The 12,447-nt window shown below is 38.0% G+C and overlaps 1 protein-coding gene across 1 annotated transcript in view; it reads right to left on the bottom strand.

Moving 5' to 3' along the window:
* TTN (titin) overlaps nucleotides 1-12,447 on the bottom strand; it is a 310,226-nt gene that overhangs the window by 121,057 nt on the left and 176,722 nt on the right. The window contains exons 167-174 of the mRNA XM_084814765.1: nucleotides 12,120-12,185; nucleotides 10,681-10,755; nucleotides 5,229-5,324; nucleotides 3,241-3,318; nucleotides 2,335-2,433; nucleotides 1,585-1,671; nucleotides 1,131-1,178; nucleotides 472-552 (exon numbers count right to left, since the gene is read on the bottom strand). Of these exons, the coding sequence (XP_084670891.1) occupies nucleotides 472-552; nucleotides 1,131-1,178; nucleotides 1,585-1,671; nucleotides 2,335-2,433; nucleotides 3,241-3,318; nucleotides 5,229-5,324; nucleotides 10,681-10,755; nucleotides 12,120-12,185 (630 nt within the window). The remainder of the gene's footprint in view (nucleotides 1-471; nucleotides 553-1,130; nucleotides 1,179-1,584; nucleotides 1,672-2,334; nucleotides 2,434-3,240; nucleotides 3,319-5,228; nucleotides 5,325-10,680; nucleotides 10,756-12,119; nucleotides 12,186-12,447) is intronic.

The following is a 12,447-nucleotide window of genomic DNA, read 5'->3' on the forward strand; positions in this document are numbered from 1 at the left end:
TGTTGCTTTTTTTGTTCTAACTGCTTCTGATTACTGCAGCAAATCTCACAAGATCTTCTAAACTCTGGACATCCCATAGAGACACACAAATGCAGAGAAATAAGTCTGCATACACATTCTTTCGCATGGCCTACAATTAAGCCTCATTTTTTTCCTTCACAGTAATGGCTTTGCAGCCTGAGGTCAGGTCTCAGTAAGTGTACCCATTACACCTCTCCTATGTTTGGCTCCTGGGTAAGAGGCCTGTGGCAGACTGCTTTGGGGTTATATACATCATGTTTGTTATGCAGCACAATGAGATGTGATCCCTACAGAGTTTTTGTTGAGCTGTGTATTGTAAATATTTGTGGCAGTAAGAAAATGTTAGTATTATTTTAGCTTTCTAATTATTTTGTGTGATTACCCATACAAGTGAAGTTTGTAGAACAGTAATGCAAATAAATGAGTGTACTGCAGAACCAGTATTCATACCTGCTTTCTTCCCAACCACTGGAGTTGTCAAAGGAGCAGCTTCAGGTGTTGGTTCTGCAGAGGGCTTAGGAGATTTCAGGGCTGTGGAAAGAAACAGTGTTTTCCCCTTTTTATCGGTTTACTGATAAAACTGGTAGCTGAGGCTGCATCCCTCAGCATCCTAGTGAGTGAATCCCACTGAGTTCAGTAGGACTTACATCTGAGTAAAGATGCTTATCATTGCATTTTGACTGATGTTTAAGGCCTTTTAAAACAGGGTGAGCATCTTGTGCCCCCCACCAGATGTTTTGGCCTACAACTCCCATGATCCCTCACACTGGCTATGCTAGCTAGGGCTGATGCGAGTTGTGGGCCAAAACATATTGAGGACTGCAAACTGCCTACTACTGTTTTAGAAGTGAAACATGCAATAATTAGACTTTCATTGGTCTTGGTTTTTCATAGAAATAGAATGTGGTATTAACTGGAATATTTGTTCAATGTATCTTTAACGAGCAAACTTGTTGCCTGTTAATAAGAAGAACTGCACTGGCACATAAAATCAAAGGGTGGGGTTTACACAAGCTCATGTTACACTGAAGGTTACACTGACTTTAAACTAACATCACATTAACTAGACTGAAGAAAAATATATTAACAACTGGTTTAAAATGTCCTACCTATTGCAGGCTTTGGTTCAGGAATCGCTGCTGGTTTAGGTTCTGGAACTTTAAACACAAAAATAATTAGGTTAATAAAATATTGAGACAGAATAAAATATTGAGACAGAATACTGCAGAACCAACAAGAAGTGTAAAAACTGTGGGAGAGACAGACAGCACAGCGCAGTTAACAGAAGACATGATTTTAATTGTATTTGTTAAAGGCTTTCACAAACTACACCAGGTGAATACACCTGGCTTGAACCATATAATGCCAAATAAGAGGAGCCTAATGAAGAAGAAGAAGAAATGACTAGGTACGGAATGAAGAATTAGAAAATAGAAGAATGCAAAGATGGAAGTGTTTATGGCTGGCTGATACGAAAGATAAGATTAGCTTGCAGACCAACGTTCAAGGTCAAATGCAGTTTTAGTTGTAGCAGCAAAGATAAAAGCACCACAAGTTGTGTACCTTTGGCTGGTTCGGGCACGGGTTTCTCTTTTTCCTCCCTTTTCTTGATAGGTGGGATCTCAGTTTTCTTCTTTTGAATCTCTGGCACTTTAAAAAATATTTGTTTTTTTAATATTTGGAAGTTGGTTTTAAATATTTTTACTTCCCTGATACATTAACAGATTTCATCTTGAAACATATAGCTAGTGTGATTTTTTTTAAGTTAAAATTTGCCAAGATTAATATATGTGGCGAAGATGAGCAGCTGGCATACATCTATTTCAATTCAAGAGAAATGAGAAAGACAGAGTAAGACAAGCATTTATGGAATATAAATTAAAGACAGCCTTCTTCATGGCTTCTTTCACACAAAGTGAAGACTCAGAAACCAACAATGTGCAGAGGGGAGGGGAGAAGTACAGTTGTTACATTACGGATTGTGTCCCAAACATTTTGAGTATTCCAAATATCTGGATATGTTTTAAGCTCCCATACTATAGACCTGATGAATTATTGAAAATTTGGATCATACACTGTGGTTCAGGTACTGAAACCCAGAAAATATTTATGACAAAAGGGATTTAGGTAGAGTCTCGTAGGGCGCAGTCCTATGAATGTTTAGGCAGAAAAACATTATACAACTTTCAGCCTTCCCAGGCCAGCCATGGTGGCTGAGGAACACTGGGACTTGTAGGACTTTTTTCTGTCTAAGCTTGCATAGGATTGTGCCCTTACTGGTTACCACCATAGCTATCTGAGTTTGATTTGTACCTTCAGGCTTCTTAATCTTTTCAAGAGGCTTGAGTTCAACTTTAGGTTCTTTCTCTGGTTTAGCCTCCTCTTCCTCAGGCTTCTTGACTGCTCTTTGGACTTTAAAAGAGAAAGAATTTTCTTTCAATATCAATATGATGAACTGATGAGGGATTTTATTCATAAGAATCTGCTATGTAGAATACACAGGCAAACAGAAGAAATATAAAGTATCCACTTCATATATGTCATGGGTAAACAGACTGTATTTTATAGTCAAGGTTATAGTAATCCCCCAAATTTGCATTTGGAGAACAATTCTCTCCTCTTTCTCAATAATCACCATGTAAATCTGCATGATCATCTATAATCAATTTCCTGAAGGAGTCTCTTTTGAATGGGAGTTGAACTTAAAATGTGGTTTACTATATATCCAGAAGCAAGAGAAGCAGTGGGTTCATCCCTTTTGAATGGGAGTTGAACTTAAAATGTGGTTTACTATATATCCAAAGGCAAGAGAAGCAGTGGGTTCTTTTGTGTTGCGGATAACATGGTGATCAGAGCTTCCAGATGTCTGGCAGTTTTCAGTGTTGTCTGTGATTTATAGTAGTAGTACATCTGTTTACTTAGATCCAGCAGAACTAGAACCACTTTTTCTTTGAACCAGCAGAGGAGCTATCTTCTTGATGCCATCATCTACAGGCTTCTCAAGAGAGGTCATAATATGTTGATGCACAAATAAGCTACAGAAGTTCCTGCTGGTTGTAGTCTGATCTGATGTTAGCATAGCAGTCCTTTTGGAATATATGTGAACCACTTAGAGGTTTTTGCATTAAGTGGTATATAAGTATTATTAATAAATAATAATAAATATTATGGTATGGATTCCTATGGCTTTTAAAAAGTAACATAGTCAAATAACTATACCTCTTTTCAGAACAATTTCTTCCTTAGGTGGAGGAGGGGGTGGCTCAGGACGTTGTTTCCGTGCTTTCAGCCCAGGTGCTTGAAATGATATTAATTTCAGAATAAGCCCACCAGTAATTATAGCCATCTAAAAACTACCCATATCATACACCAGGTACTTAGTATACAATAAGCATCAAAAACGGAGGGTCAGAAGATAATTATACATGTTGCTCCTGAAAAATCACTTCTAAGAAAGGTGCATCTTTCAGTTCCATTTGAATGATCAAAAAACACAGAAAAATCAGTTACTCTCTTAGTTTGGGGTTCTCTGTTTCTCAAATTCTTTTTCAGAAGAAGATTTAAAAAAAATATCAAAACAACCACATACATCTGATTTCTGTGTTCTACTTTAAAAAAAATTTTCTTCATCACAACCTTACTGTCATCAACAAAACTCAGAATACTCAGTCTGAAATGAAAGCATGCTTCAGTAAAAACAAAGACAAGTGAGTGAAACACAGAACAAGCATGGTTAGTCACACATGGAAAGAAAAATGGATGAGATTATGAAAAAAACTAACAACTACAATCTTGTACTCTTTAAAGACAAGAACCAGACACATGGGCCTGTTGGTGAATCACCACATAGTGGATGCATGGGCTAGGGAAGCATACCTTTTTAGGGATGCATACAGCCTGAGAACCTTACATTGCTTGATCATGTAATAATTTGTTTCCCTTGGAGTCAACACGTTTAGCAGGGATAACATCCAAGTTTGTTAAAACTTTTGTAGGCACAGCATTCCTTCTTGCTTCATCAGCTATGACTATGACGTTTCCTCCTATAATTGAGTTTTCCCATGATGAATCCCCCATAGTGAAATTATTGTAAGAAGGTAATTGTGGTGGATGTATATTTACAGCTCACTAGAAAACAGCAAGCAGCAAACAGAAGGAAAAAGTGTTCACAGGTTACAGTGTGTGCTTTAACGAGCAGAAGGCATCTTTATACTGTGTTAGGCCTCATGTTTTGGAAAGATGGAAAAATACCCATCTATCAAAAAGTAAAATGCTGTTCTTATTATAACTCCAGACTGTAGGTTCAACACTTTCAAGGACTGAACTGTATTTGACCCTTTCAGGATGCCCTGTGTCATGAGATAAGAAGATTACATCTGAGATTTCAAGTTGTCAGTTTCAGAACTTTTAATAAAACGCAAATCAATGCTACATATATTTGATTATTTTTATGATCTGCGCTGGATTTTCATTAGGAAAAACTACATCACTTCTTTTCTCCTATAATCTTTTGAGCTCTATCCATAATTCTAAATACAAATTATATCGCCTCCATGCTTGACACATGCACCTTGAAATAACTCTGGCTGCAATCCAGAGAACTATTGAAGTGGTTTCACATGCTCAGTGGACTTTGGACTTGTGAATCTCAAAGAGGAATCACATGCTGAATGGCTTTTGAAATTTGGGACAGTTTCAAAAACAGTTTGTGCTATGGCACTGTGGTTTGCTATACCATATAAAAAGTCCAGTTGGGCAAGCGTAAGCCCTGGAGCATGCCTAAAGTAACTCTCTGGATTGTGAGCCCAAAATATAATTATAGAGAAATACAAAAATGAAAATTTTGAAAACAATAGGACAGTTTAAATGGTTATCCTTCCTATGGTCAAAATCCACAGACCAACAGAGCAAGGCATTGCTGGATATTCTCAGTGTATTAACCATCAATGAGTAGGAACATTTGACCAAAAACCATTCAAACAACATTCAGTTAGACTAACATTAATATATTAACAGCGCAATCCTATATATACCTACTCAAAAGTAAATCCCATTGTGTTCAGCGGGGCTTACTCCCATATAAATAGGCATAGGATGGCAGGCTGAAGATCACACTTACAGAGAAACTATTATGTGCAAATATGCATTAGTTATATAACCGGGGCTTAGTAGAGCTATTAAATCCTGTTTGGGCTTGCTGCTGATACCTTTAAGCTGGACCTTTTCCTCCTTAACTTCCTCTTTTGGTGGGAAAGGTACACGGGGTTTGGGTTTTTCAGGTATCTTCTTTTCTGGTTCTGGCTCTTTAAATGATACGGTGGTAGATTCAGTGCAAATGTAATTATGATATAATATAAACCTCAGTGGAAAACATCCGATGTATCAAAGAAAATAAACTGCTTCTATAGACTCCCTTAGTGAAACTCCCAGTAATGCCAGTGCAAAAGTAAATAACTGAGATTAAAATATCTGATATGCCAAAGTTAAGAATGATTTGAAAAGAGTCATTAGTCACTTAAATGGGAAAGGTAATATAAAGGAGTGTCTTCCAGGACAAAGATAATGGGAATGTTGAACAGAAATTAAGACAGCACAAATATATGCAAACAAATAAAAAACAACACACTGATATGTACACATACTTCCAACACACACACATAATTCCTATATGGAAAGATGGAGATGGACGATACAAAAGCAAGCTGTATGTTTTATCCCAACAGTAGTACTATATATACCTTCTTCTGCTGGAATAATCTCTTCTTTTTCTGGAATAGGAGCAGGTATTGGTTCCTCAGGTTCAATTTCCTCTGTAACTTCTGGCTCTTTAAAGAATATTGATAACTAGCATAAGATTGCCATTTAAAAGATATCTGATATGCCAAAAGTTAAGAATGATTTGAAAAGAGTCATTAGTCACTTAAATGGGAAAGGTAATATAAAGGAGTGTCTTCCAGGACAAAGATAATGGGAATGTTGAACAGAAATTAAGACAGCACAAATATATGCAAACAAATAAAAAACAACACACTGATATGTACACATACTTCCAACACACACACGTAACTCCTATATGGAAAGATGGAGATGGACGATACAAAAGCAAGCTGTATGTTTTATCCCAACAGTAGTACTATATATACCTTCTTCTGCTGGAATAATCTCTTCTTTTTCTGGAATAGGAGCAGGTATTGGTTCCTCAGGTTCAATTTCCTCTGTAACTTCTGGCTCTTTAAAGAATATTGATAAATAGCATAAGATTGCCATTTAAAAGACTGGATGGCAAGAAGAATTGTAGACATATTACACAAAACAGCTGGGACATTACGTCAACATACCCTTTCACAGACAAACACACCAATGTGGCAGTGTAGATTTTGTATATGTGTAGTCTCTGTAGTCACATGCACATGTGAGCAGGAAATAATGCACCTGGGCTAGATCTACAGTAGTGCTTTTTATCGGTATTGAAGTGCACTGATAAGTGTGGGGGCACATTAGGCATCCCATATACCACTATTCTAGTGTTATTTCCCACTTCTTAGTCTGTATTATCCAACATACTGCAACAGATCGATGTCATTGTGTGTGCTATGAGGTATAAATGTGCATCACCATGGTGAGATCCCATTGATATGACACAAGGTGTACATCTGGCCTTGGCCTCCAGGAAGTCTCTGGGGCTTGTTTAATTGCAGGGAGACCTATGCATATGCAAACAGCTGGCTGGATTGTGCCAATTGGAAACAATGGGACTTAAAAGTGCTTAGTTTTCCCTGGATTGGGCTCATGCATATTTAAAGAAAGACTGTTGTGGTCACATGGACAATGATTTGAGATTTAAATGTGTGAGGGTTTGTTTTTCCTTTGAAGAGGTTTGGGCAAGTTTGATAGCCATAAAATTTCATTTTTTATAAAGCAAAGGTTCAAAGAAACTGAGTATTTAATGAACATGTTCAAGGTTCTTCTAACCAGGTTTAGAATTGTTTGCAGACAAACGTAACATTCCATAAGGAAAGCACAGAGTGCACTATCCCTCTATGTCATACATTTACATACATAGTCCCATAAAATGCCAGACCAAACAACGTAGAAACGACAGACTGGAGAAGAATGACAGAGACATGAATAAGAACATGTACCTTCAGCAGGCAAGGGTTCTGGCTCTTTTGTCACAGCCACGGGTGCTTTTTCTTCTGGCACAGCTTTCTTAGGCACTTCACGAACTTCAAGAGATTTTAATTTGTTTTACTTTCATGATTATCAGTGTTGCCAAAGATATTTATGCTACCTTTTGTATTTGGCCATGAACACCTCTCTCTCCACCCACATCCCTCAGTTACGCTCAGCATACAATTTACACACATTCATAGAATAGACAGATACAACAATAGAATCAACACAAAGAAAGTATGTTAAAAGCAAGATAATTATTTTCTCAGTGGATGACAAAAGTACCTTTGGTGGGTGGAGGTTCTATTTTTTTAAGTGCAACAGCAGGTATTTTCTTTTCTGGAACAACTTTCTTGGGTTCTTCAGGCACTTTAAAGATAATATTTCAGTTTTTAATTTGAGAATTATTGAAGTAAAAGATACCAAACAACAAGAAGAATTGTGGATCATTAAAGACATGTCACAAACACGATTAATGCTACAGACATATACACATACACATAGACATAGAAACACTTTGGAATTGGATGATAATATGAACCCTAGGGATTTCTGTCAAGACAGAGCTGAAGAACAGACAATAAAGAAGAGAGTATTTTAAGAAATTTTAAGAAGAACAAAGAAATTATCTTCTTTAGGTGCATATATCAGTGTCTACATGTACCTTTAGCTGGTGGTGGTTTGATTTTTTTAGGCACAGGAACTGGCACTTTCTTTTCTGGGACAGCTTTCTTGGGTACCTCGGGCACTTTAAAGATATTAGTTTGTTTGTTAAAAGACAAGGGAAAACCCATAAAACCACAGGCATATCAGACATTAACTCATCCAGCTTCCTGATTCTGTTTCCATACATACATTTGCAATTTTGATTTACTAATGTGATTAATAATGGACATTTCATTTCCTTATATATATATATAAGCAAATTATTTTGGAGAATCGGAAAGAACCTTATTTCCTTATTGATTCTCTCTCCCTGGCCTTCCCTCCTCTCTTGTACTCAGGCACAACAAATGTATACATATAATTCAACTTTATCTACAAGACTACTTTTGAATTGCTCAACAGAATGTTGGCAAAACAATGCTTGTCAAAATCTGTTTTACAGATGACACATTCTTTCTTGTAGACAACATTATGCCAAGTACCTTTTGCTGGCAGACGTTCAGGTTTTTTAGGTACTGCAATAGGTTCTTCAGGAACAGCAGTGACTTCAGGTTCGGGTTCAGGTTCTTCCGATGGAATAATGGCCTCTGGTTCCTCCAGAACGTATTCTTCAGGCTCTGTGATTTCAAAAGCCGAAGCCTGTTCAGGTTCTTCAAGAGCAGTAATGACTTCTAAGTCTTGGTAAACAGCCACATGTTTTCGTTCTCTGTATCCAATAAAAGTCTGTACCTCTCGTTCTTCTTCACGCTCCTCTTTGACTGGCGGACGTTCTGGTTTTTTAAGCACAGCTTCTGGTTTCTTAGGCACAGCTGGAGGTTCTGTTTTTTTAAGCTCAACAGCAAGTTTTGGCTTTTTAGGCACTGCAATGGGTTCTGGTTTTTTGGGTGGAACTGCAGGTTTTGGCTTTTTAGGCACTGCAATGGGTTCTGGTTTTTTGGGTGGAGCTGCAGGTTCTGGTTTCTTAGGTACAGCAACAGGCTTTGGTTTTTTAGGCACAATAGCAGGTGCCGGTTCTTCAGGAGCAGCAATCACCTCTGGCTCTTCAGGAGCAGCAATCACCTCTGGCTCTTCAGGAGCAGCAATCACCTCTGGCTCTTCAGGAGCAGCAATCACCTCTGGTTCGGGTTCGGGTTCTTCCGATGGAATAACGGCCTCTGGTTCCTCAAGGACGTATTCTTCAGGCTCTGTGATTTCAAAAGCTGAAGCCCGTTCAGGTGCTTCAAGTGCAGCGATGGCCTGTATGTCTTGGTGAACAGATACCTGTTTTTGTTCGCTGATTCCAATAAAGGTCTGTACCTCTCGTTCTTCTTCAAATTCCTCTTTAGGTGGTGGACGTTTTGGTTTTTTAAGCACAACTTCTGGTATCTTAGGTGCAGCCGGAGGTTCGGGTTTTTTAGGCACAGCAGGAAGTTTTGGCTTTTTAGGCACTGCAATGGGTTCTGGTTTTTTGGGTGGAGCTGCAGGTTCTGGTTTCTTAGGTACAGCAACAGGCTTTGGTTTTTTAGGCACAATAGCAGGTGCCGGTTCTTCAGGAGCAGCAATCACCTCCGGCTCTTCAGGAGCAGCAATGACTTCTGGTTTGGGTTCTTCCGATGGAATAACAGCCTCTGGTTCCTCCAGAACGTATTCCTCAGGCTCTGTGATTTCAAAAGCTGAAGCCTGCACGGGTTCTTCGAGAGCAGCGATGGCCTCTATGTCTTGGTAAACAGACACATATTCTCGTTCTCTGTATCCAACAAAAGTCTGTACCTCTCGTTCTTCTTCATAATGCACGGTTTCAATTTCTTCTTCATACTGCAGACGTTCTGGTTTCTTAGGCGGAGCTGCCAGCTTCTTAGGTGGAGCTGCTGGTTTTTTAGGTGGAGTTGCCGGTTCTGCTTTTTTAGGCACAATTATAGGTTTTGGTTTTGTAGGCACAATAGCAGGCTCAGGTTCTTCAGGAACAACAATTACTTCTTTTTCTTCAATAAGAGTAATGTGCTCTCGTTCTTCAACCAAGACAACCGTTTCTGGTTCTTCAGGCTCAGCAAAATATTCTGGCTCTTTAGGTAAAACAACAGTTACTTTGTTACAGGCACAGCTTTCTGAAGTTCTTTGAGTGCTTAAAAGATATTAGTTTTACTTTAAGAATTATTTAAGATATTTAGCTAAGATGAAGAAGAACAATGAAACACAATGAACAAGCATAACAAAATCAGCAATTGTGTATTCTCATACTAGGGCACAAAGAGAGCAATCCTGACAAAATTGAGCATACCTAAGTGTTCTAGCTCTGGACTGTGCCAATGGTATTGTTTGCAAATAAAATTTTAAGCAACAGGGCACAGACAGGACAAGATATTTTCAGACACCTGCTTCATAAACAAATTAAAATGCATATAAATGCATAGATGCTGAGATGTACCTTCAACAGGAGGAGGTTCTGGTTTTTTAAGTACCGGCTTTTTAACCACAGGAGTTGGCTCTTTCTCTTCGACAACCACCTTTTTGGGCACTTCAGGCACTTTAAAGATATTAGTTAAGTTTTACTATTGTGTTTTGAAAGCAATGAAACACAAAAGACTGGAAAATATCAAAGCTTATATAATGAGATATAAGTGGGCCATGCATCCTTCCATCCCCCAAATACTGTGCCTGCTACAGTTAACTACAATTTACTTGTACCACCAGTTGATCAATGATGACTGAGGTGCTATATACATATAACACAGGTCACTAACACAATTCATGACATATTCTCAAAAGTATATCCAAAAGATGATAAATGAGTAAGATCTTTTTTTTCTTCTAAATTCAATCAGAGACAACATATACCTTTACCTGCTGGTGGTGGTTCTTTCTTTTTGAGTGTAGGAACTTTCTCTTCAGGCACAGCTTTCTTTGGTACCTCAGGCACTTTAAAGATATTTGTTTGCTTTACTAATCTTAATTCCAACCAAGTGTTATAAGATATCAACAAACTTTGAAACACAAAGCATGAACATACAAAACATATGTACCACACGACTAAAGAATTATATCAGCCTCTTTCATTAAAACAACCACTAATGCAATCATACAGATAAAAACAGGAATATCAGATACATACTAGGAAAATTCCATTTACAATCCCCCTATGGCACTGAAGTATTATGTTCCCCTTCCTCATAAACAGTAAATCCATCCAAAGGAGAAGTTGGTACAGAGATTGGAGAGTTGGTACAGAGATTTGCAATGACTCTAAATCATTGGCAGTAATTTAGTAAATATAGTCACGTATTGGATTTTAGTCCTTTGGTCACAATAAGTACCACCCATTAAGGAATACAGCCTTTTTACATTTTGCCGACGTATTAGAGAATTACACTGCATCTATTATTTTGCCTATGCATTTAATATTTTCATTCATTAATTTATTCTTGATATGGATTGCAAAGGCTTGCCGCAAAACTGCAAACTTTATTGTAATTAAAAAAAAAACACCTTAGATCAGAACTCCACCATTTGTGGCTCATCAAGTTGAATGCAGCCTACCAGCAAAGTATGGCAGCCCACCAGAGGCTCATCCATCTTTGGGGTTTGCTGCCTACTTGGAACAGCCAAAACGTGTGTGTGTGTGTATGTGTGTGTGTGTGTAGCACTTGGTAGCAGGCTCTAATATATGGCTAGTGTGCTGTGTTCTGTTTGGTGGTTCACAACTTGTGCAGGCTTGTCTTAGTTATGTGGTATTTTACAAATGTGACCAAAAAAGAAGCCGCAAAAATGTTTGATATGCTCACAGGTCACACTAAAGGCACAATCTAGCCAAAGTTAAACATTTCTTATTCCCACTGATTTCAATGGGAGAGATTTAGGCACATGCTTAATTCTTCCTTCGAAATCAATGCGACATGCAATGCAATCCTGCAGTGAGCAGGGGGTTGGACTCGATGGTCTTATAGGCCCCTTCCAACCCTACTATTCTATGATTCTATGATTTTATGATTCCTATGAATGTTTCAGAAACAAATCCCATGGTATCCAATGGGCTTACTCTCAGATAAGTGTCATAGGACTGCAACTGTAACAGGGCTTACCTTTGGATAGATCATGCTGAATAACAGTCCCACTTCTCAATGACAAGTAATAGATTAAATAACAGATACTATGTTTATGAAAACAAGACAAAAGCTGGAATCCTGCTCCATTAAAATCCATAGGAGTTTTACCACTGATTTCTATACGAGCAGAATTGTATCCAAAGATTTTTAATTTGTCATTATCTCAGCGTTGACAAATACCTTTAGCAGGTTCTGGTTTCTTAGGTACTTTTTCTTCTGGAACAATTTTCTTGGGCACTTCAGGCACTTAAAAGATATTGATTGGTTTTGAGTTTGTGACATCAAAGACATAAAAGATTTGAAAACAGTAAACACAAAACATGTGAACAATGACACAGATGATGACATTCAAATGTGATTTTCTCCTGCTGTCTACAGGAGAACACAGACAGTATAAGACCTTTTATTACTCTTCATTCCATACCCTGTCTTTTACATTGTTATGTTTCGAGAGTTTCTCCCTTGAAAAATCACCTAGATCTCTAACATGCTGCAGTTTAATGGCCAT

The sequence above is a fragment of the Heloderma suspectum genome, chromosome 1 (assembly GCF_057233095.1).
Source record: "Heloderma suspectum isolate Gila_16-S chromosome 1, 16-S_ref, whole genome shotgun sequence".
Lineage (NCBI taxonomy): Eukaryota > Metazoa > Chordata > Lepidosauria > Squamata > Helodermatidae > Heloderma > Heloderma suspectum.